This window comes from Rhinopithecus bieti, unplaced genomic scaffold (assembly GCF_001698545.2).
Source record: "Rhinopithecus bieti isolate Rb0 unplaced genomic scaffold, ASM169854v2 scaffold_81031, whole genome shotgun sequence".
Classification (NCBI taxonomy): domain Eukaryota; kingdom Metazoa; phylum Chordata; class Mammalia; order Primates; family Cercopithecidae; genus Rhinopithecus; species Rhinopithecus bieti.
Genome location: NW_016830217.1, coordinates 768,336 through 791,244, shown reverse-complemented (window position 1 = coordinate 791,244; position 22,909 = coordinate 768,336). Strand labels below are relative to the sequence as shown.

Sequence of the window (22,909 nt, the reverse complement as noted above, 5' to 3'; positions counted from 1 at the left end):
AAAAAAAAAAAAAGAGAGAGAAGACAGCGGGGGCATCAAAGGGTGTAGCTGAGTTCTGACAGCTGTCTTCCATCAGCCTGAAGTCCACAGCTTTAAAAGCCAACACTATTCACACTGCTCTTCTTAGCAGCTTTTCTTTGAATTTACTACTTTCAGCCCTTGATTTCCCAAAGAATAACTAGCATAGAGGGTGTGACAGAGGCACATCTGCGTCTCCCAGGCCTGGATTCTACTGTCCACGGAAGGACGCTACATGGAGTCTCCCACCAAACGGGCCTCCTCTACTCTCTCCCCAGGATGCCCCTTACCTAGACCTGGCCCCCTACATGCCCGACTACTACAAACCTCAGTATCTGCTGGACTTCGAAGACCGCCTTCCCAGCTCGGTCCACGGCTCAGACAGTCTGTCCCTCAACTCCTTCAACTCCGTCACCTCCACCAACCTGGAGTGGGATGACAGTGCGATTGCCCCATCTAGTGAGGGTGAGTGGCCCCAGGGCAGAACGGCTAAGGCTAAGCCCCTGCTGTGAAACAGACTTGAGCTGCTTAAGCCTGGCTGAGTGACGTCTTTCTTGGCTAGTTTTGGTCTGGTGGCTGAAATTTGCAATTAAACAGGGCTGGCCATTCCCCAGATCTTCATCTCCTCAGAGTCCCTGTGGTGGCTAAAAAGCGGATTCTGGGCACAAATAGCCAAAATTTTATATATATATATATATATTTTAAGGTTAGACCCTTTTCCAGAAGGTTCTAGTCACATGCCTGGGGCAGTTTTCTAAGCAAGGAAGGTTTAGCAGTGGGACATGGAAACCCTTGTCACAGGGTTGACTGTTGCCTGCTCTGGGGAGCTTGTCTGAACCCACATTCCAGTTAGAAAGAGGTTAAGCAACCCCTACAAGAAGAGAGAACCAGGCAGGTCTGAAGCACAGGGAAACCTTGCCACTGTGTCCTGTGTGTCCATCCTATTTCTCCAAGTTCCTTCTGCGATCGCTGATGTGTGGGATGGTCGCACCCTTTGCATCAGAGACCGAGGAAGAAGCTGCAGGTCATTTTGTTATCTTGACCCAATTACTTACTGGAACAGCCTGGTTTCTCTCAAACCTTAGGCCCTGGTGTTCATGGATAAAACTGGCCATTTTCCCCCCTCTAAGGGAGATCAGAGCCTTTCACTGACTTCACCCCACCACCTCACCTCCAGGGAAGGGGATCCCAGCCCCAGTTCAGCCCTGGGGCACCCTGGAATTGCCTCAGCATTGAGACCTTGACCTTCCCCTTTCTTTATTTCTGCTGTACCATGGGTTATATGTCCCAGGAAGGGAGGTAGGTCCCTTTCACACTTGCTGTTAGCAAGACCTGCATTGCTGACTGTGCAAGCTGAAGACGGCGGTTCAGTCTCCTTAGGTTGGGCCCATGGGCCGCCTTAGAGGAGTCAGAGGGGCGGGCCTTGCTGGAAGAGCCAGGGCAAGGATGGATCCATGGATGGAGGTGTCCCCTCAGCAATTTGGAGATTGTGTAACTGCAGCTGCCAGGGCAGTGTCTCCGTGCCCTGCTAGGGTACAGAGGGAAGGAATGCAAGGGGTAGAAAACAAAGCTAGGCACAGGCAGCAAGGCTTCTCTCTGCCAGAACCAGCTTCTGGTTATGGAAAGGGGTGGCCCTGAAAGGTCTTTCCGGCTGGTTGGAGGCTCCTGGACCAGTGCCCAAGCTGAGAGGCAGCCAGGGCCCTAGTCAGTTTCCCCAAGGTTGTTGGATACAATGTAGAAAGTTAAGTTTTCCTCTCCTATTTCCTCCCCATGTCTCCCATCCCATCTCCCCTCCCCTCCCTCCAGTCGTCCTTCCACTGCCTGTGTTTCTAATCTTCAGTTTTGTCCCTCGTTTTTGTAGATTATGATTTTGGAGATGTGTTTCCAGCAGTGCCGTCTGTACCCAGCACAGACTGGGAAGGTGGGCCAGAGTCCGCTGTTACCCTCTTTTCCTGTTTTGCAATGTTTCCATGCCAAGCTTGCTGCATGTATCAAATCAGCTCCTTATTATTTATAATAATGTCCATAATCATAATAAAGCCAAGTTTGGTGTTCGAATAGATGGAATTCTGCAGTGGGAAAACGGGACCTCTAGCCATAGGCAAATCCCTTCTCCCAGTGCAGGGCTCCTGCCTTTGCGCAGTGGCCTTTCAGAGTCACTAAGTGGCTGCATTTCGGGGGATACAGGATCACCCTTCCTGATTCCAGTGCCAGCTGATGCTCTCGGGGTGTGTAGGGCCTGACCCAGTGAACAGAGACTTGTTCTGGAAAACCATGCCTTTACACATGCGGGTTGTAAGCTCCTTTGGGTCAGATGAGCATCAAGGAGAAAGAGCTTGGTTCTTTCAGTCTGTCCCTAATGGCTTCCTCTGGGGTGTTTTGGTTGAGGTCCAAGTAAGGGAACTGCTCAGGTACAGCTGAAACTTCCTACAGACAGGATCTCTTTGAAGCTTTAAAGCAGATTAAAAGGAAATCTGCCAGCCCTCCCACCCTGTCTGCTGGGCAGTAGCAGTGCCTGGGCATTTTTCTGCCTGAAATTCCACTTCTGGGCTTACATAAATTCACAAAGCTATTTCCAGATTACCACGATTACTCAAAGCAAAGGCTATGTTGCCAATAAGGTGAATGTTTCCCCCTTAAATCTGAGGCCATAGCAGATCTCTGTTATTTTGTTTTATTTTACTTTTTGAGACAGAGTCTTGCCCTGTTGCTCATGCTGGAGTGCAGTGGTATGATCTTGGCTCACTGCAACCTCCACCTCCTGGGTTCAAGCAATTCTTCTCAGCCCCCCAAGTAGCTGGGATTACAGGTGTGTGCCACCACGCCTGGCTAATTTTTGTATTTTTGGTGGAGATGGGGTTTTCCCATGTTGGCCAGGCTGGTCTTGAACTCCTGACCTCAGGTGATCCACTTGCCTCGGCCTCTCAAAGTGCTGGGATTACAGGCGTGAGCCACTGCACCTGGTCCAAATCCCTGTTATTAAAGAGCCCCCTACCCTCTGGGCCACTTCCAGCCTGGAACAGGGGAGGTGAGGGAACCTGGCCTCTGAACAGGGGAGGTGAGAACTGCCACAACCTGAGGATGAGGGGCAGGTGGCTCTCCCCGCATTATTAGAGACAGGGTCACTGAGTAATGGGTGACAGGTGATCCCTTCCCAAATAATGTGAGTATGAAATACCTTAACTCTGGGGGAAATAAGATGTGGCATTGGGAAAAATAAACTATTGTGTCCGGAATTGATGAGTGCTAGCAGCCCTCACTCTCAGCGCCTTCTCGGCCTCCGGCCTCGGCATCTACTTTGGCAGCGCTGAGAGTGAGGGCTGCTAGCACACTATGACACTTGGCCAAGAGTAGTGTTGAGGGGTCCCCTGTTTGAGTTAAATTAGCTTGGATTCCAGAATTCCATCATAACGTCATGTACCCTCTCGGCCTCTCTTCTTGCAGCACACATGCTGGATATTGTTTTTTCCCCTCCGATTCTAACAACTAACCCTCCTCCTGACACGCCTGTTGCAGTCACTTGACAAGCAGGGCCTGACCTTCCTCTGCAGCCTTTCAGAGCTCCCTGCGGCCTGAGAACTAACAGCCCAGTTGCACTGCTTGCCTCAGGGCAGGGTGAGATTTCCTGAGTTCCTGGAGCAGGATTCCTGAGCTCACTCTGGCACCTCACCCGGGGAGGCTCTGTCTTCTCCTTGGACCTGGAGGAAGGCAGGACTTGGGGCAGCTCCAAACTCTGAGCCTGGGGTGGCCTTCCCCTGGTCTCTGGCTTAGTTACAGAACTGGTGGGCATCCAGGTCTTGACACCCACCACATCTCATGATCTGCCCACTCACCTGTCAGGGCTCCTCTTGGGTGCAACCGCATATGCTGAGGAGAATCACAGGGGCTGGAGCAAGAACACATGGGCTTAGCAGGAGCCTGCTTTGGGACCGAGACACATGGTTTTCTGTATCGTAGAACTCAGGCTCTGGGATCCCAGGAAATCTGGAAAAAGTCCCCAATGTTGCTGGTGTTTTCTGGCAGAGCTGCTCATTGCCTTTAGCCTCCTCTTTTGTCCTTATATTAAAAGACAGCAGACTTAAAAAAAAAAAAAAAAAGGGCGATGAGGAGGCCAGGCTCACACCTGTAATCCCAGCACTTTGGGAGGCTGAGGCTGGAGGATTGCCTGAGCCCAGGAGTTTGAGACCAGCCTGGGCAACACAGGGGGACCCCATCTCTACTAAAACTACAAAAATTAGCCAGGCATGGTGGAGCTCGCCTATAGTCCCAGCTACTCTGTAGGCTGAGGCAGGGCAGGAGGATCGCTTGAACTCAGGAGGTCAAGGCTACAGTGAGCTGTGATTGTGCCACTGCACTCCAGTCTGAGCGACAGAGTGAGACCCTGTCTCAAAACAGAAAAGGACGGTGAGCTGCATCAGTATACAGCTGCCCGGAGGCTTCCAAGAGGCACTAAGTTGACAGCTGGTTGAGCCCCCAGTGGGGCTGTGGGGCGCATATTTGCCTCTTTTCTTCTGGGCAGACAGCAGCCAACAAGATAGGTATTGACTGGCAAATGGAGCATGACCAGCCGTGGCCCTTGCCATTGACCCTCACCCACGCGGTTTCACCAGCTGGGCCTCAGCTCTCTGCTTGGGTGGCTCCCATCTGCCACTGGCTAAATGGCCTGTGTGCTTCACCTGCCCATGCTCCCTCTCCTGCCCTGTTGCAGTAACCAGGGGCAGATGGCTGGGTGGGGCAGGATGTCTAAGCCAGCTCCCCTCTCGGGGGCCGTGTCAAGGTATGACTCAGAAAGGACCAGTCAGTGAGCTGACGCTTGAATGAAATGGGGTTCTTGGCCGGGCGCGGTGGCTCACGCCTGTAATCCCAGCACTTTGGGAAGCTGAGGTGGGCGGATCACGAGGTCAGGAGATCGAGACCATCCTGGCCAACATGGTGAAACCCCGGCTCTACTAAAAATACAAAAATTAGCTGGGCGTGGTGGCGCATGCCTGTAATCCTAGCTACTCAGGAGGCTGAGGCAGGAGAATCACTTGAACCGGGGAGTCGGAGGTTGCAGTGAACTGGGATCGTGCCACTGCACTCAAGCCTGGTGACAGAGAGACTCCGTCTCAAAAAAAAAAAAAAAGAAATGGAGTTTCAGCACCGCTGCACCACCTTTGCAGGGGCGCCTGGTCCTGCCCCCGAGGAGTGTGTAGGTTGGGGCTGCTGGGGAGAAGCAGCCTGGGGGGCAGCCTCTCAGACCCCTGTCTTTGCCCCTTCACACCTCGTTCTCATTGCCCTGCTCTGTCATCTTGTCTCTACTCTGCGCTCTGGGCGTTTTCCTCTGCCCCATGGTTCCCACCCCTTGGGCTCTCATCCTGTCCTCCCAGCCTCTGCCCCCACTCTGCACCCCTCACTTTCTCTGCTGTCTTCCTCCATTCTTCTCACTTTGTGTCCTTTAACCTCTGTAAGGGACCCTTCAGAGGACTTTGGGTGCCTCTCAGCCCTACAAGTAGGGTATGGGGCTAACGGGGCTGCTGGATACCCCTGTAGCGGCCTGGCAGGAAGGCTCTGAGGGTAACCTAAGAGGCATGCAGCCTGACTCCTCTCTGGGGCTCCCAGCCACCCATGGAGGCCTCGAAGTCACCATCCCTATGGGACTTAGCCTGGAGCTTGAGGGTGGAGGCTGCTTCCCCGCGGGGCCCTTAACACAAACTCAGCCAAATTGTCGTGAGCTCTGGAGGGCCCCCAGGGGTGGTGGAGATGGTGGTCCCTCCAAGTTGCTCCTAAAATACAAATCCCATGTCCTGTTAGGTTGGGGCTTCTACTCGAAATAGGGTCACCCCGGTCAGGTTTCCCTGGGAGGAACTGGCCAGTCTGCCTCCCTCCTGGGCTAACGCATGCTCTGGGGGTTGGGGACCCCAGGGGGTGCCTGATAGGGTGTCTCCTGCTTCCTTGTCCTCCCAGATGGAGACCTCACAGACACGGTCAGCGGCCCCCGCTCCACAGCCTCTGACCTGACCAGCAGCAAGGCCTCCACCAGGAGCCCCACCCAGCGCCAGAACCCCTTCAACGAGGAGCCGGCAGAGACCGTGTCCTCCTCTGACACCACCCCCGTGCACACCACCTCTCAGGAGAAGGAGGAGGCCCAGGCCCTGGACCTGCCAGATGCCTGCACGGAGCTCGAGGTCATCAGGTCAGCGGGGAGGGGCCCAGAGAGGAGCTGGGGTCCTGGGGTCCAACCTGTCCACTCCCAGCATCAGCTGTTCGTCCAGGGCAGACTGGGACACCCCCCGAGGGCAGTTGCACGCCTTCCTGGAAACCCTTCCCACCTTTAGGAGGTTCTTTGAGCAAGAGGAAGTGGAGGCCTGTCCTAGTCATCTCGGCTGCTGGAATAAAGCACTGCAGACGGGCGGCTTCCACAACAGACATTCTTACAGCTCTGGAGCCTGCAGTCCGCAGTCAGGGTGCCAGCGTGGCCAGGCTCTGATGAGGGATTCACAGATCTCCCTCTTCTCGCTGTGTCATGGTGGGGAACAGAGAGAAAGCTCTCTAGAGTCCCTTTTATGAGGGCGCTCATCCCATTCCTGAGGATCCCACCCTCAGGACCTCATCACCTCCCGACGGCCCCACCTCCTGATACCATCACATCAGGAGTTAGGATTTCAACATAGCAATTTGGAGGGGACACACACATTCACTCCACTGTAGGGCTCAAGCCCTTGGAAGCCGGTGGCACAGGCAGCGACTGCGGCTGGCGTCTGGGGCCATGTCCAGGCTGCCGGGGCATTTGCTGGGTCTGCCTAAGATCAGAAAGCACCTTCAGGCTGGACTCTTCCCAAGGGAGTTCTTGGACGTTAAGATACAATTTCTGAGATTCATTGAAAGAAAAGTATCTTTGGCATATGGGCAGGACATGGAAAGGAGGGACGTGGTGGGTGGCCAGCAGGGACTGTCGACCAGAGCCTCCCCAGCTCTCTGACCTCCCCGACCCCTTCTTGAAACTTCACACTGACTAAGAGAAGCCCTGTGTGCATGTCAGACTGCCCAGGCTTGCTGGCCTGAGGTGGGGGATTGCTTCCCGGTGACTGGAGCCAGGAGGCCACCCCATGGGCTGGTTCCAGTCCACAGCAGCATCATGCTCAGACCTGGGGTCCCTTAACTAAGCCCGCTCCAGCCAACCTGGAACCAGAGTGGGACCCGGAGCGTGAGTCCAGAAAGTGCTGAGTACTCTCTGGGTGATTCCTCCATGATGATGCCCAAGGGAAGTGAGGTCAGCTCAGGATCCACATCCTAAGCGGGGCTGAGTGGAGGGGGCATTGCCTGAACAGCCATGGCCTGGTTTCCTTTCCTAGAGTGCAACTAGCTCAGCTGTTCCATTAGGAGGAATCCGGAGGACCCACTCTGGGGTTCTTCTGGCCGCAGCCATCTGTGCCCAGCCCATGCTACCCCCACCCCACCTCTACCAGCAAAGGGGGTACCTCAGGGCCTGAGCCGCCGTTGTCCCCTGAGCCAGTGCCTCCACCCAGCACTGCCTAGGACCACTGACACGCTAGCTGTGCCCTCAGAGGCTACATGGCCAGCACCACCACCGTGACCCACCCTGGTTTTCCTCAGCACTGGACTCCTCAGGTGTTAACTCTCTCCCCGTCATTACTGTCCCAGAGTCACCAAGAAGAAGAAAATTGGCAAGAAGAAAAAGAGCAGATCAGATGAGGAGGCGAGTCCACTCCACCCCGCCTGCAGCCAGAAGAAATGTGCCAAGCAGGGGGACGGTGACAGCCACAACGGCAGCCCAAGCCTTGGGCGGGACTCGCCAGACACTACGCTTGCCTCCCCCCAGGAGGAGGGAGAGGGGCCGAGCAGCACCACGGAGAGCAGCGAGCGCTCTGAGCCTGGCCTGCTGATCCCCGAGATGAAGGACACCTCCATGGAGCGCCTGGGGCAGCCTCTGAGCAAGGTTATCGACCAGCTCCATGGGCAGCTGGACCCCAGCACCTGGTGCTCCCGTGCTGAGCCCCCAGACCAGTCCTTTCGGACCGGCTGTCCCGGGGGTACCCCGGAGAGGCCACCGCTTTGCGACTTTAGTGAGGGGCTTTCAGCCCCAATGGACTTCTACCGCTTTACCGTCGAGAGTCCAAGCACTGTTACATCAGGTGGCGGCCACCATGACCCTGCAGGGCTTGGCCAACCGCTGCATGTTCCTAGTAGCCCTGAGGCTGCTGGCCAAGAAGAAGAGGGAGGAGGAGGAGAGGGACAGACGCCTCGGCCCCTAGAGGATACCACGAGGGAGGCTCAGGAGCTGGAGGCCCAGCTGTCTCTGGTCAGGGAGGGGCCTGTGTCTGAGCCAGAGCCTGGGACCCAGGAGGTTCTCTGCCAGCTCAAGCGAGACCAGCCCAGCCCGTGTCTGAGTAGCGCTGAGGATTCTGGGGTGGATGAGGGGCAGGGGAGCCCTTCGGAGATGGTCCATTCCTCGGAGTTCAGGTAACAAGACTGTGCGGCTGGCATGGGACTCTCCCAGCCCTTGAAGCTGGGGACACTGCGCCTCTGACCTTCAGATAAATTAAGCACTAGGAAGACCTAGCCTGAATGAAAAGGGGTGTGAACCTCCCTCCCTAACTTTGGCTCCTGGTGGGAGGTGGAGGCACTACCCCCTGGCTCTGGGGTGGGGTGTGGCCTCTCCCACCTCTGCCTGCCTGACACCTCGCCCTCCTGACTTGGCCCTCACAGAGTAGACAACAATCACCTGCTCCTGCTAATGATCCACGTGTTCAGAGAAAACGAAGAGCAGCTGTTCAAAGTAAGTCCTAGGAACTCAGGAGCGAGCAAGAGACCACAAGGGCGAGACGGGATGGGCCACCGCCCCCGCTGGAGCGGCAGGAGCCGCCTGCCTGACCCCTGTCTGCTTCGGCCCCCAGATGATCCGGATGAGCACTGGGCACATGGAGGGCAACCTGCAGCTGCTGTACGTGCTGCTCACAGACTGCTATGTCTACCTGCTCCGGAAAGGTGCCCGCCGCCCCCGGGCAGACAGTGGGTTGTGGATGAGGCTGACTCTCAGCCCATTTTCCCCAGTCCCCTTGCCCTCTTGACTGCCTTCCGGCTCCCTGGCATGCAGTGATGGAAAGGCACCCCAAGGAAGGTGTTGCCGGCAACCCTGAGACGTGAGCCTGGGGCTCCCTCTGTGAGAACACACCATCCTTCTATTGCAGGGGAAGGAGAGCCCCCTAAGAGAGGGGGCTTTGTCTAAGAAAATGGGGTAGGGGGAGGGAAAAGAGGCCTGTGGGGATAATAGGCCTTGGGGTCTCCTCTCTCAGGGGCCACAGAGAAGCCATACCTGGTGGAAGAGGCCGTTTCTTACAATGAACTTGACTATGTGTCGGTGAGTCCAGGCCCCGCAGTTGCACGCCTGCTGTACGTACAGGGCTTCTCAGGCCACTTACCCATAGAGTTGCAGGATGAGGCATAGCCCCTTTCTCATATCCTGGGGTTGGGCACCAACTTAACTCTCAGAAACGCTTCTGTACATGATGCTGGGGGTAAGAACCCAGCTTGAGGTCGCCTCTTCCTGTGCTAGATTTCTGACCACCCCTCCCTCACTCGTGCCAGCCCCTGGCCTCTGGGGCTTTACTTGGTGGCGGCCCGGGGTGTGCTTCTTCCTTCCCAGCAAGCGCTCAGCCTGGCCACGCTGCCTCCTCCACCAGGCAGCAGCCAAGCCCCAAGTGCATGTCAGGGTGTGGTTTCTGGCAGGTTGGCCTTGACCAGCAGACGGTGAAGCTGGTGTGCACCAACCGCAGGAAGCAGTTTCTGCTGGACACGGCTGATGTGGCGCTGGCTGAGTGAGTGGCGACCCCGCCCCTTTGGAAGTACTGGAGAGTCCGAAGCTGCCCATACATAGGTGTGGGTGCCCTGGGGGTAGGGGATGGGAAGTGGGAGATCCAGGATGGGAAACCAGATGCATTCCCTCTGGAACCTGCATCTGCTCAGAGAGGCAGGCAAGTAGATGAAAATCACGGGACTCATGTGGTCAGCCCAGGTGACCTCAGCCCCTGGCGACTCTTGGGGGTGCTGGCATGAGTTGTCCAACAGGAAGGAAGGCAGAGAGCCATGCTGCTGGGCAGGTGTGCCCTTGAACGCTTGCATCCTTGTCCTGGCTCAAGGTCCCACCCGTTCAAGTCCTGCCAACCCTCCTTGTCAGTCTTCCCTCACTGTCAAAATCCAAGCCCCCTTGGCCACTGAGAACGGTCAGGCCTGTTCCAGTTGTCATTTGATGACCTTGGACCTCGTCATTGCCGCACCTGCCACCCTGGTCACTGGTTCTAGCCAGGCCCCTCCCCCAAGTTTCTGTGACCCCCTCCAGGCCAGGAAGGCTCAAGACTAAGCCCTGTCCAGCTGTGGCCCTGTTCTCAGGCCTCTAACCACAAACCCCACTCCCTGTGTAGGTTCTTTTTGGCTTCTTTGAAGTCAGCCATGATCAAAGGCTGTCGAGAACCACCCTACCCCAGCATCCTGACAGATGCCACCATGGAGAAGCTGGCACTGGCCAAATTTGTGGCCCAAGAATCGAAGTGTGAGGTAAGAACCTGGAGAGGAAGTTGGGTGCAGCCCCTGAGAGAGCAGAGCAGCAGCATGAAGGTTGGCATGAAGGTGAAGGGATGCACATAGATGTCTTTGCAATTTCACAATCGCCTACCTGGGTGGGACGGGACGGGGCTTTCTCATCCTGGACGGGAGGAAGGTCATGTCCACCTTCCTACTTGGGTTGTGTCCTAAGGTTAAAACACCCTTGCTCGGCAGGGCGTGATGGCTCACGCCTGTAATCCCAGCACTTTGGGAGGCCGAGGCAGGCAGATCACCTGAGGTCAGGAGTTCGAGACCAGCCTCCCCAAAATGGTGAAATACACTAAAAATACAAAACTTAGCCAGACGTGGTGGCGGTGCCTGTAATCCCAGCTACTTGGGAGGCTGAGGCAGGAGAATCACTTGAACCTGGGAGGTGGAGGTTGCGGTGAGTAGAGATTGTACCACTGCACTCCAGCCTAGGCGACAGAACGCGACTCATTCCCCCCCACCCCAAAAAAAAATAAAAATAAAAATAAAAACCCTTGCTCTTGGCTACCCCAGGTGCTGGGCCATCAATGAGCCCAGTCCGGGCTCAGCCACCTGCCTGGCCCAGGCCTTACTTGCTTTGTTCCCTGTCTCCCCCACCCAGGCATCTGCTGTCACTGTGCGCTTCTACGGCCTTGTACACTGGGAGGACCCCACAGATGAGTCCCTGGGCCCTGCCCCCTGCCACTGCTCACCCCCTGAGGGTACCATCACCAAAGAAGGCATGCTGCACTACAAGGCAGGCACCTCCTACCTGGGCAAGGAACACTGGAAGACGTGCTTTGTGGTTCTCAGGTGGGAGCCCTGGCAGCTCCAGGCCTGGGGCTTGGGCCCTGGGGTGGCTGGGCAGTCAGGTCCCCAGCGAGGATCTCTCCGCAGCAGGTCACTTAGGGAGCAGCCTGAGAAGAGGACGCTTCTCTTCCCTACAAGAGCTTGGAGTCGACCTAGCTCAGGCTGTTAGAGCTTCTCTGTACAGCCAGTCATCTTCGGGGCCCAGGAACCCCTGAGTGCCTCAGGGGAGGACGCAGGCTTGGTCCCTCTGATGAACCTTGAGCTGTGTGCCAGGTCTGCTGAGGTGGCCACGTTCCCTGCTGGGCCCCCAGGGCTTTCTTCACCCTTCCTTCCGTAGATGACAGCTCCTGGCCTCCTTTTCCTCAGATTCATGGCCACAGCATGTGCGTGGGAGGGGAACCCTGGGACTTGGGATCTGCCTGGCCCCAGTTCCTGGGACAGGCCTCACTCACCCTGTTTTGTGTCCCTGCAGCAACGGGATCCTCTACCAGTACCCAGACCGCACCGATGTCATCCCTCTGCTCTCAGTGAACATGGGGTAAGTGTCCCGGGAGAAGGGGGTGTATCCTGGGGCCCAGAGCTGCCGTCTCCCTGGTTCGAGATGTCCTCCCCGCTTGGCAGTTCAGCCTCGCCCTCAGCCCCGCCCAATCCAGCGGCCCTGACAGGTGGCCTGGGGCTTCCACGATCTGAATGCTGCAAGGAGCCCACAGGAGGGGATGAGGGAGGCAGCAAGGAGCTCCTGACTTAGAACAGGTCCAGTCTGATGAGGGAGGCAGGCCCTTCCCCAGAAGCTCCTAGCCTGATGGGAGATGGACATTCGGGTAATCGGAAGGAACAGCGGGCCCTCAAGAGGAAGCACGCATGAATGAATGAGGCCGATTCTCAGAGGGCCAGAGGGACAGCTGATTCCCAGCCCCACCTGGCTATGCTTGGGGATTTAGAAGATCTTGGGCATTCTGGAGATGAAAGGTGTTACACAGAAAGGTGGTGGGTGGGGCTCCCAGACTTCTCCTGGAAGCTGGAAGGACCTGGAGAGCCCTCTGGTATCCTCCAGCCCCCAGGACGGTGGGGCAGACCCTGTGCCGCACACCCTGCACCAACCCTGGGGGCTGCCACTCAGTGCTGCCCTTGCCTTCTCGCTCCCGTTTCACCCTCCTCCTCTGGCCCAGGGGGGAGCAGTGCGGTGGCTGCCGGAGAGCCAACACCACGGATCGGCCCCACGCCTTCCAGGTCATTCTCTCCGACCGACCCTGCCTGGAGCTGAGTGCCGAGAGTGAGGCCGAGATGGCCGAGTGGATGCAGCACCTCTGCCAGGCTGTGTCCAAAGGGGTGAGCTTTGCCTGCCCCCACTGCTCACCTGACCTGCCTGACCCACCCAGACCCCCAGGGTCCCATCTCTAAACCCATAGTCACAGAGCAACCTGAGGGCCAAGACCTCCAGGGGCAGCCCAGGAATGGACCCTGGAGCTTGGGCATCACTCCCATCCCCACCTCTACTCCTGATCCCTGGAGGGAGAGCAGAAGGGCTGGCTGGGTCCCCTGGAGTGGGGAGTTCTGGTGCAGACCAGCCCTGGAGGCCCCAGCCTGCCTGTCCCCTGCCCCGCTGCCAGGTCATCCCTCAGGGCGTAGCTCCCAGCCCCTGCATCCCCTGCTGCCTGGTCCTCACCGATGACCGCCTCTTCACGTGCCATGAGGATTGCCAGACCAGCTTCTTCCGCTCTCTGGGCACAGCCAAGCTGGGCGACATCAGCGCTGTCTCCACTGAGCCGGGCAAGGAGTACTGTGTCTTGGTGAGCTGGGGGTGGGGGCGGGGATGCCGGTCCTGCAGCAGGAAAGCTCTGACTGCTCACCGGGGGCCTGGCTATCCCTAGGAGTTCTCCCAGGACAGCCAGCAGATCCTTCCGCCCTGGGTCATCTACCTGAGCTGCACTTCTGAACTGGACCGATTGCTGTCTGCACTGAACTCTGGGTGGAAAACCATTTATCAGGTACCCAGCTGCCCAGGAACCCCATTAGCTAGGGACCTTGTAGAGTGGGAGCCACTCCCTGGGGAGACAAACCCTAGCTGCTCCCAGGACCTGGCCCTGCCTCTAGGGTCCTGGGCACAGCCATGTACCAGGATGCTCCTGCCTCAGGCCTGGGGGTGAGTGCCTGCTGCTCTTGAAACAAACCCAGGAGAGTCCTCGCTGTCCTTACTGCCTCTTGCTGCACCGTCCCCTCCTCGGCTGGCCAGAGGGTGACAAGCCTGCCAGGCTGGGGAGCCCGAGGCCCTCAAGCCACTCAGCACTGCTGCCTCAAGGGCCTGGGAGAGAAGGAGTGGGCCCCGGGAGGTGGGTGTGGGACTCCAGCCTGGGTGGCTCTGCCTCTGGTTTGGACTGGGCCTTGGGTGATTGAGGGTGGCCTGGCAGGAAAGAGCTGTCTGGGGGCAGAGGCCAAGGTGGGCATGTTGGTGCCAGCCCCAGACTGAGCAGACACACCTGGCAGGCACAAAAACTTAGAACCAAAGGGGTAAAACCCTGACTCCTAGTGAGTCTGAGGCCGAAGCTGAAAACAGAACCCAAGAAACTTAATTCCTGACTTCAGTTCTAATCAAACAGCATGAATGGCGGTGGGCCTCCAGCTGCGCTCAGAGGGCGGGGGCACAAGATTGGCAGTACCCTCTTCCTTGCCCTCCAGGCTTAGCGCCAGTGTCTGAGGGCGCTCATGAGAGCCCTGCACAAGTGGGTTTTGAGCACATGCTGTGCTCTGGCCCTGTGGAAGCCTGGACTAGCCGGAGGCAGAGAACAGCTCAGGACAGACCACCTCCCTGCAGAGCCAGACTGCAGCGCCTGCCTCGCTGGGCCTACTGAGGGCTGGGGCCTTCCCAGGAAAGAGGGGGCTCAGCGGGTACCACCCCGTCCTCAGCTCAAGCCCCTGGCAAGAGCAGGAGAAACTGGCAGCGTGGAAGCTGTTCCCAGGGAGGTATGGGAGGGCCTGACAGGCGCCATGGCCAAGGCATAGCCAGGCATGGTGCCCACAAGCCCTGAAGACTGCTGCAGCCCTCATCTGTTCTCTGCACGCCCTCAACACAGGTGGACCTCCCCCACACGGCGATCCAGGAAGCCTCCAACAAGAAGAAATTCGAGGATGCCTTGAGCCTCATCCACAGCGCCTGGCAGCGGAGCGACAGTCTCTGCCGCGGCCGAGCCTCCCGAGACCCCTGGTGCTGAGGCAGAGCTGGTTGGCGTCCCTGGTGGGCAGGAAAGGAAGGCACGCCAACCGATAGGCACACCGTCACGGCTGTCGTCATACTGTCGGGAGCCTACAGCCCACCCCTGCCCCGGGCGGCAGAAAAAACCGAGTGTGGCTTAAGACAGGGTCCCTCCACTCCAGGGATCCAGATCAGGTGCCCGGCACCCCTGGGCATCCTGCCCAACAGGTAGCAAATGGAGGTCGCTGGGGGCAGAGGGTCTGAGCCCTGTGGGCTCTGCGGATGCATGCCATCCTCCCGGGCCTCCGCCTCAGTCTGCAGAACCTCTGCCGAGTGGCACTGAGAACAGCATCCATCTAAGGAAGAACAAAAGAACCGGGAGGGCGGGAGCCCCCTCTTCCTCTCCTGGGTTGGGGGCTGGGGCCCTGAGTGCCCAGTCATCCTTGTTCGTGTTTGAACACTCTCCTGGCCGCGTGGGGAAGCAGGAACATGGGGTGTCTGCGCATGCTTCCTCCTCCTAGCTCCATCACCGCACACACAGCTGCCTGCCTCGTCAGATGCAAGGAGGCGGGCAGCCCTCCCTGGCTGCCAGGAGGCTCTGCATGCCCACGGTCCTGCCCTGCCTCTCCCTTCAACCTGGCAGTGCCTGTAGCACCAAGGAACAAAAGGGGTGGATGGGGTGCTTGGAGAAGGGCAGAGCCCACCAGCCTGGCATCCATGTTGACATCTTCTGACTGTCCCCTGCTTGGCTGGAGCCGGGCCCTTCCCTAGAGTTTCATCCAGAGCCTCCTGGGGAAGGGGTCAGGTGGTTTGGGTTTTGTTTTTTAAAATAAAATAGACATGTTATATTGCCGAGGCTTGTCACTGGCCCTTTTTGAGCAGGGTAGGGGAAGGGAGGTCTCCAAATCCCTTGGGCCCTTTTCTGCAAACCTTCCTCCATCCTGCCCTGTGCCTGACACGAGGGACACACGGGATATGCAGAACCAGATGAGCCACAGTTGCTGGGTGGACTCACTGCAGGCCCTCAGGCCCTGGGATTTTCTCGGCCTGACCTTTGCCCTCCCTCCTGTTCCCGTTTGCTACAGCGGCCAGGGGAGGAGCAGCCACCAGCTCAAGCCCCAGGGCACATCTGCACTACCGCCCACCATCTGCAGCCCATCCCAGGGCAGTGAGTGCCCAAACCCAGGAGAATCCAAGCTTTCCTGCTGCCTCTTGCTGCACCGTCCTCTCCGGGGCTGGCCAGAGGGTGACAAGCCTGCCAGGCCGGGAGCCCGAGGCCCTCAAGCCACTCAGCACTGCTGCCTCAAGGGCCTGGGAGGGAAGGGGTGGACCCCGGGAGGTGGGTGTGGGACTCCAGCCTTGGTGGCTCTGCCTCTGGTTTGGACTGGGCCTTGGGTGACTGAGGGTGGCCTGGCAGGAGACAGCTGTCTGGGGGCAGAGGCCAAGGTGGGCATGTTGGTGCCGGCCCCAGCCTGAGCAGACACACCTGACAGCTGGCCCAGGTGGCGCTCTCTTCTCAGCAGGCACAAAGGGCTTCCAAGGGCCGCCTCCTGCCCCACTGGCTGCCTGGCCATTCCTGCAGGGAGCAGCAGAGCCTTCTGCCCAGCCCAGGAGGGGCTCCCCCAGCAGGAGGGCAGGCCTGGCTGCAAGTCCTTACCAGCTGAGGTCACTCCTCAACTCCTACTCACCCAGGTGCCCTGAAGTCCTGGGAGCAGTGAGGGGGGGCATAGGAGCTGGAGGCAGTGGGGGTGGGGGCCAGCAGGCAATGCGGTTGTCTTTTATTCGGCGTGGCACTGACCTAGGCACACTGTTCTCATCGCCACTCCTCCACAGAACCTTCTGGAGTGGATGTCAGTGTCCTCATTTTACAAAGGAGAGAAACTGAAGCTCTGAGAGGAAATGACTTGCCCAGGGTCGCACATAAGAGCTGCACCTGGGATTCCGATCAGCCCCCCAGGGCTCCAGAGCCCTTCTCTACTTCTGACCCTGCTGAGCATGGGCCTATAGATGGTGGGAGCCAGACTGGAAGACTGAGTCCTGGAAAGAGGAAGTCAGTCACCAGGGGCACATCAGGGGCAGAGTGGGACAGGGGCGGAGTTGGCCATGTACCCCATGCCAGGGACCTCCCAGTCACTTGCCCCCTGCCCAGGGCTCTGCCAAAGCTGGACAGGCTAAGCCAGAGGCAAGGCAGGGGTGCCAGCCCTTTACCCAGGGCCAGAGGGAGACCAGGAGGAGGAGCCTGAGCTGGTTGGCACCTTCTCCCTATCCAAGCTCTCCCTCCAGTCCCAAGTGACCTTTCCCCCAGATCCCAGGGTCCAGGCCTGCCCTTGGCTGGCAGGTGTGAGCACAGAAGCAGCTAGGATTGGTCACAGCGAGCAGAGGCGTGTCCCAGGCTCCAGCAGACCACTGGAACAGCTGAGCAGAGCAGGTGGACTGCTGAGATAGACCAAGGACTCCAGGCAGCCAGAGGCCTGTCAGACCAGGACTCTTACCCTCCAGACATGGCCTCAGGCCCCTGCAAACCCCAGCCCCGTGGCCCTGCAAGGTTACAGACAGCCTAAACGCCACCACCACAGGGCCTGTGCCATGCACCTGGCCCGGGCACAGAAGGCCACTGGTGCGGAGGCTGTGGAGACAGTTCCCCCAGCAGTGGACCTGGTGCTGGGTGCCTCGGCCTGCTGCCTGGCCTGTGTCTTCACTAACCCCCTGGAGGTGGTGAAGACGCGGCTGCAGCTGCAGGGGGAGCTGCAGGCCCGGGGCACCTACCCACAGCCCTACCGGGGCTTCATGGCCTCTGTCGCTGCTGTGGCCCGAGCAGACGGGCTGTGGGGCCTGCAGAAGGGACTGGCTGCTGGGCTTCTGTACCAAGGCCTCATGAACGGCGTTCGTTTCTACTGCTACAGCCTGGCATGCCAGGCTGGCCTCACGCAGCAACCAGGTGGCACCGTGGTTGCAGGAGCCGTGGCAGGGGCACTGGGAGCCTTCGTGGGGAGCCCTGCTTACCTGGTGAGTGGCTTGTTTCCACCCTCCACCATCCCATGACCCAGCTCCTGCAGGGACCCTGCAGCCTCCAAAGGCTGGGCTCAGTGGACCTGGGTTGGGTGGGGCAGGCTGGGTGGGGTGGGGCAGCCTGGGTGAGGCTGCTCCCTGGAACATCTTAGCCCAGGCCTGGAATCTGCCCCTTGGCCCAGGGCACCAGGGCATTGCTCTGATCCATGCTCTCCTGGGGACCCTGCCTCACTGGTCCTGAGCCAGGGGAGGGGGCAGAGGGTGGCAGATATGCTGGCTCAAATCCTGGCTTGGTTACTTCTCTTCCTGTGCGGCCTCGTGTACGATAAGAATAAAAGCTACCCTTGAAGGCCTCCTCCTCACCTGCACTCTGCAGAGGCGCCTCAGGGCCGCCCAAAACAAATAAAAAATTTAAAAAAAAATGTTTTGAAAAAAGCTACCTTTGGCTGGGCGCGGCGGCTCATGCCTGTAATCCCAACACTTTGGGAGGCAAAGGCGGGCAGATCACCTGAGGTCAGGAGTGTGAGACCAGCCTAGCCAACATGGTGAAACCCTGTCTCTATTAAAAATACAAAAATTAGCTGGGCGTGGTGATGCATGCCTGTAATCCCAGCTACAGGGGAGGCTGAGGCAGGAGAATTGCTTGAGCCTGGCTGGCAGAGGTTGCAGTGAGCCGAGATCGTGGCACTGCACTTTAGCCTGGGCAACAGAGCACGACTCTTGTTTCAAAAAAAAAAGAGAAAGAAAAAGAAAAAAGCTCCCCTTGAGCAAAGGCTTGCCTTGTCCTTGGCTGGTGCTGGGGAGTCATTGTCTCACTTAATCCTCAGAACAGCTTCCAACCGTGACAGAATTAAGTCCGGAGAAGGTTAAGTAACTTCCTCCAAGTCACGCTGAGATGCAAAACCCAGGCCGACCCCAGAGCTGCACCTCAACCCGATTTCACATGACCCCTAAGCCTCAGGCTAGGGACCACAGAGCTCTGAGTTTCAGGGGCATGGGGGTGGGGGCGCCCTCAACTCACACAGCTTATCCTGGCTGTCCCAGGCTCCATCCCCACACCCCATGTCCCCTCTGCTCCTACAGATCAAAACACAGCTGCAAGCCCAGACAGTGGCTGCAATGGCTGTGGGACACCAGCACAATCACCAGGTGAGGCCTGCCACTCTCCCTGGGGGCACGGACTGGGCATACTCCCAGCCTGGGCAGGGGTGGCCAGTGACCCCTTGCCCTCTCCCCACAGACTGTCCTGGGTGCCTTGGAGACCATCTGGCGGCAGCAAGGGCTGCTGGGGCTGTGGCAGGGCGTTGGTGGGGCTGTGCCCCGAGTCATGGTGGGCTCAGCTGCCCAGCTGGCCACCTTCACTTCTGCCAAGGCCTGGGTGCAGAAGCAACAGGTGAGGAGCTGGGGATACCTGTGCCTACCCACAGAGGCACATGGGACTGAGGGGGACCACCTGCCTCCTTCCACACGGGGAAGACCAGAGGGTGGCAACAGATAGGGCCCTGCCTCTGCCCTCACAGTCATGACTCTGACCCTTGGTACCAGCAGGAGTGGGGGGTCAGCAGTGAACCCCAAAGCTGAGAAGGAGCTCAGGGTGGCAGGGCTGGGGGATGGCTGGAGGGGCCCCATCTGCTCCCCTTTCTGCAGCCCTTTTAGCCCCTGTATGGTAGGAGGTCGGGAGGGCACCACGTGGGTGGGTAGAGGGCAGATGCAGGGGTCCACACCTGTGCCATCCCCACAGTGGCTCCCGGAGGACAGCTGGCTGGTGGCCCTGGCAGGAGGCATGATTAGCAGCATAGCCGTGGTTGTCGTCATGACCCCCTTCGATGTGGTCAGCACACGGCTATACAATCAGCCAGTGGACAGAGCTGGCAGGGTGAGCAGGAGTGGGTCTAGGGGAGGATGTGGGGAGCTGGGAGCACCCCCCAACACACACACACACACACACACACACACTCTCACACATGCACAGCCAGAGACATGCAGACACAGGCCATGCCTGCAAACACATTAACTGGGCTTGTTTGCTGAGCCCCCATGTCCCAAGCACAGGCTAAGCGCTTTCACATCTTGATTTTATTCCATCCTTAAAATCACATTCATCTTCCTGATGAGGAAACTGAGGCTCAGACAGATCAAGTGACTTGCATGAGTTCCCCAGCTGGTAAGTGGGGAGCCAGAACTGGAATCTAGGCCTGATCTTACAGCCTTCTCATGGCACCGCAGCCTCACACATGTGCCCAATACAGATGTGCTGTCCATAGGGTGTGTGGGGTGAAACTGACCCTTGTGCCGAGACATGGTGCCAGCCAGGGCCTCACGGCCCCTGTAGTAACACTCACCCCATGTGTTTCCCCAGGGCCAGCTCTATGGGGCCTCACCGACTGCATGGTGAAGATCTGGCGGCAAGAGGGACCCCTGGCGCTCTACAAGGGCCTGGGCCCCGCCTACCTGCGCCTGGGTCCCCACACTATCCTCAGCATGCTCTTCTGGGACGAGCTTCGGAAATTGGCTGGGCGGGCCCAGCACCAGGGCACCTAGACGGCGGCCCTCACTCCCACATCCTGACACGGCTCCGCACTTGGCTGGAAGTGAGGGCCTGCTCCAGCACAACTGGCTATCCCGGGGCAGGCCATGGGCCCGGGCCTTGCCAGAGGCCCCGGGAGAAAACACATTAACTGGGCTTGTTTGCTGAGCCCCCATGTCCCAAGCACAGGCTAAGCGCTTTCACATCTGGATTTTATTCCATCCTTAAAATCACATTCATCTTCCTGATGAGGAAACTGAGGCTCAGACAGATCAAGTGACTTGCATGAGTTCCCCCAGCTGGTAAGTGGGGGAGCCAGAACTGGAATCTAGGCCTGATCTTACAGCCTTCTCATGGCACCGCAGCCTCACACATGTGCCCAATACAGATGTGCTGTCCATAGGGTGTGTGGGGGTGAAACTGACCCTTGTGCCGAGACATGGTGCCAGCCAGGGCCTCACGGCCCCTGTAGTAACACTCACCCCATGTGTTTCCCCAGGGCCAGCTCTATGGGGGCCTCACCGACTGCATGGTGAAGATCTGGCGGCAAGAGGGACCCCTGGCGCTCTACAAGGGCCTGGGCCCCGCCTACCTGCGCCTGGGTCCCCACACTATCCTCAGCATGCTCTTCTGGGACGAGCTTCGGAAATTGGCTGGGCGGGCCCAGCACCAGGGCACCTAGACGGCGGCCCTCACTCCCACATCCTGACACGGCTCCGCACTTGGCTGGAAGTGAGGGCCTGCTCCAGCACAACTGGCTATCCCGGGGCAGGCCATGGGCCCGGGCCTTGCCAGAGGCCCCGGGAGAGTGTGGACAGCTCTGGTCCACCCAACCCCTTGGCCCACCCAGGGCCAGAGCATCCACTCCAAGTTACCACCCATTCTGTCTTCCAGACAGTTCTCTTCCTTCTCTGTACGGTGTACTGGGTCACCGCATCCCAGAGCCTTACTCAGTTAGAGCAACTGCTGCGGGCACGCACACGGCCTAGGCCCAGTAACTTACACACTTCGGCTCACTTAGGCCTCAGACAGCAGCGCAAGGCCGGCACTTTTACCTCTTTTACCATCAGAAAGCCAAGGCTGAGAGTGGTGATGTGGCTTTGACCACAGCCACACAATTTTGAAGTGGCAGAGCCAGGACTGGAGCTTAGCCCTGCTCACCCCAGACCTATGCGCTTGACAAGTGCGTGACTGTGACAGGCCCATGGGTCCGGACTGCTTGTAGGGGTTGCTGTGCCATGGCGAGAGCTGGGGTGCACCAGGAGGCTGTGGCGTCATCACCTGCCTTATTTGCTGGGGCATCTGTAGCAAAGAACCACATATGGGGCAACTTAGACAATAGGAATGTATTTTCTCACGGTTCTGGAGGCTGGATGCTGGAGACCAAGCTGTCAGCAGGCTGGTTTCTTCTGAGGTTTCTGTCCGTGGCTTGCAGATGCCGCCTTCTCCCTGTGTCTGCACATGGTGGTCCCTTGATGTGCGTCTGGGTCCTGATCTCCTCTTATAAGGACACAAATCATGTTGGCTTAGGGCCCACCCTCATGATCCCACTTTAATTTTTTTTTTTTTTTTTTTTTTGAGACGAAGTCTCCCTCTGTCACCCAAACTGGAGTGCAGTGGCATGATCTCGGTTCACTGAAACCTTGGCCTCCCAGGTTCAAGCAATTCTCCTGTCTCAGCCTCCCGAGTAGCTGGGACTACAGCCGCCTGCCACCACACCCGGCTAATTTTTGTATCTTTAGTAGAGACGGGGTTTCGCCATGTTGGCCAGACTGGTCTCGAACTCCTGACCTCAAGTGATCCACTGGCCTCAGCCTCCCAAAGTGCTGGGATTACAGGCATGAGCCACCTCATTTGGCCCAATTTTAACTTAATTGTCTCTGTCAAGAGCCTATCTCCATATGCAGTCACATCCTGAGCTACTAGGGGGTAGGACTTCAACATGCACATTTGCAGGGGCCACAGTTCAGCCAACATCATCTCTTTTTTTTTTTGTTTTTTGAGATGGAATCTCGCTTTGTTGCTCAGGTTGGAGTGCAGTGGTGCAATCTCAGCTCACCACAACCTCCACCTCCCAGATTCAAGTGATTCTCCTGCCTCAGCCTCCCGAGTTGCTGGGACTACAGGCGTGCACCACCATGCCCAGCTAATTTTGTATTTTTAGTAGAGATGGGCTTTCACTGTGTTGGCCAGGCAGGTCTCGAACTCTGGACCTTGCTGCTCACCTCGGCCTCCCAAAGTGCTGGGATTACAGGCGTGAGCCACCACGCCCGGCCTCAGCCAACATCATCTAAGGGCTCTCACGGAGGGCCTCCCAGCAGCCCGCACTGTGGGCATTTGCACATATCCTGACAAGCCTGAAAGGAACTCCGAGTGCCCATTGTTCAGATGAGGGTACTGAGGCCCGGGGAAGGGAAGCAATGTGGCAGGGCCAGCAGCAGACCCTGGGCCCTTTCTCTAGACTGAGCACCACTCCCCATGGGTGTGCTCTCAACGCCACACCAACCTTCGCACTGCAGAGATGGACACCAACTCCCTGGCAGGGGTAGCACTGCTGCCAAGCAGCCCCACCTGCCCTCCCAGCCACACCCCAAGTCTGTAAGGGTTACTCCCAGGAACACCTGCCACTGCACACTCCAATAAAGTTTTATATTTTGTTTACTTCAGCGAACCCCCTTTGTGGCCAATCTCAGTCTCCCCCATCCCTGACCCCCACCTTCTGCTCCCTCTGCCCTTTCCGTTTGTGAAAGCAGGATGGGAGCCGTATCCACCTGTTCAGCCCCGCC

The 22,909-nt window shown here is 58.1% G+C and overlaps 2 protein-coding genes across 8 annotated transcripts in view; both read left to right on the top strand.

Moving 5' to 3' along the window:
• PLEKHM2 (pleckstrin homology and RUN domain containing M2) overlaps positions 1-15,440 on the top strand; it is a 19,397-nt gene extending 3,957 nt beyond the window's left edge. For 2 of the 4 annotated variants that reach the window (XM_017865256.1, XM_017865253.1), the window contains exons 2-16: positions 297-483; positions 1,880-1,939; positions 5,965-6,193; positions 7,663-8,481; positions 8,728-8,797; positions 8,916-9,006; positions 9,315-9,379; positions 9,748-9,836; positions 10,440-10,572; positions 11,210-11,400; positions 11,870-11,935; positions 12,567-12,726; positions 13,008-13,187; positions 13,269-13,385; positions 14,469-15,440. In XM_017865256.1, the coding sequence (XP_017720745.1) occupies positions 297-483; positions 1,880-1,939; positions 5,965-6,193; positions 7,663-8,481; positions 8,728-8,797; positions 8,916-9,006; positions 9,315-9,379; positions 9,748-9,836; positions 10,440-10,572; positions 11,210-11,400; positions 11,870-11,935; positions 12,567-12,726; positions 13,008-13,187; positions 13,269-13,385; positions 14,469-14,606 (2,595 nt within the window). In that variant the 3' untranslated portion in view covers positions 14,607-15,440. The remainder of the gene's footprint in view (positions 1-296; positions 484-1,879; positions 1,940-5,964; positions 6,194-7,662; positions 8,482-8,727; positions 8,798-8,915; positions 9,007-9,314; positions 9,380-9,747; positions 9,837-10,439; positions 10,573-11,209; positions 11,401-11,869; positions 11,936-12,566; positions 12,727-13,007; positions 13,188-13,268; positions 13,386-14,468) is intronic. The other 2 variants (XM_017865255.1, XM_017865254.1) reach the window with 1 other exon arrangement.
• Positions 15,441-15,519: 79 nt separating this feature from the next.
• On the top strand, positions 15,520-22,789 carry SLC25A34 (solute carrier family 25 member 34). 4 transcript variants are annotated; one of them, XM_017865258.1, is made up of 5 exons: positions 15,520-17,593; positions 18,680-18,745; positions 18,837-18,989; positions 19,338-19,472; positions 20,623-22,789. In XM_017865258.1, exons 1-5 carry the CDS (start codon positions 17,174-17,176, stop codon positions 20,803-20,805), a joined length of 957 nt encoding a protein of 318 aa, XP_017720747.1. In that variant the 5' UTR covers positions 15,520-17,173; the 3' UTR covers positions 20,806-22,789. The 4 variants fall into 4 exon arrangements, with proteins under 4 accessions (XP_017720747.1, XP_017720750.1, XP_017720748.1 ...); XM_017865261.1 differs by lacking the exon at positions 20,623-22,789 and adding an exon at positions 19,956-20,252; XM_017865259.1 differs by lacking the exon at positions 18,680-18,745.
• Positions 22,790-22,909: the final 120 nt, after the last annotated feature.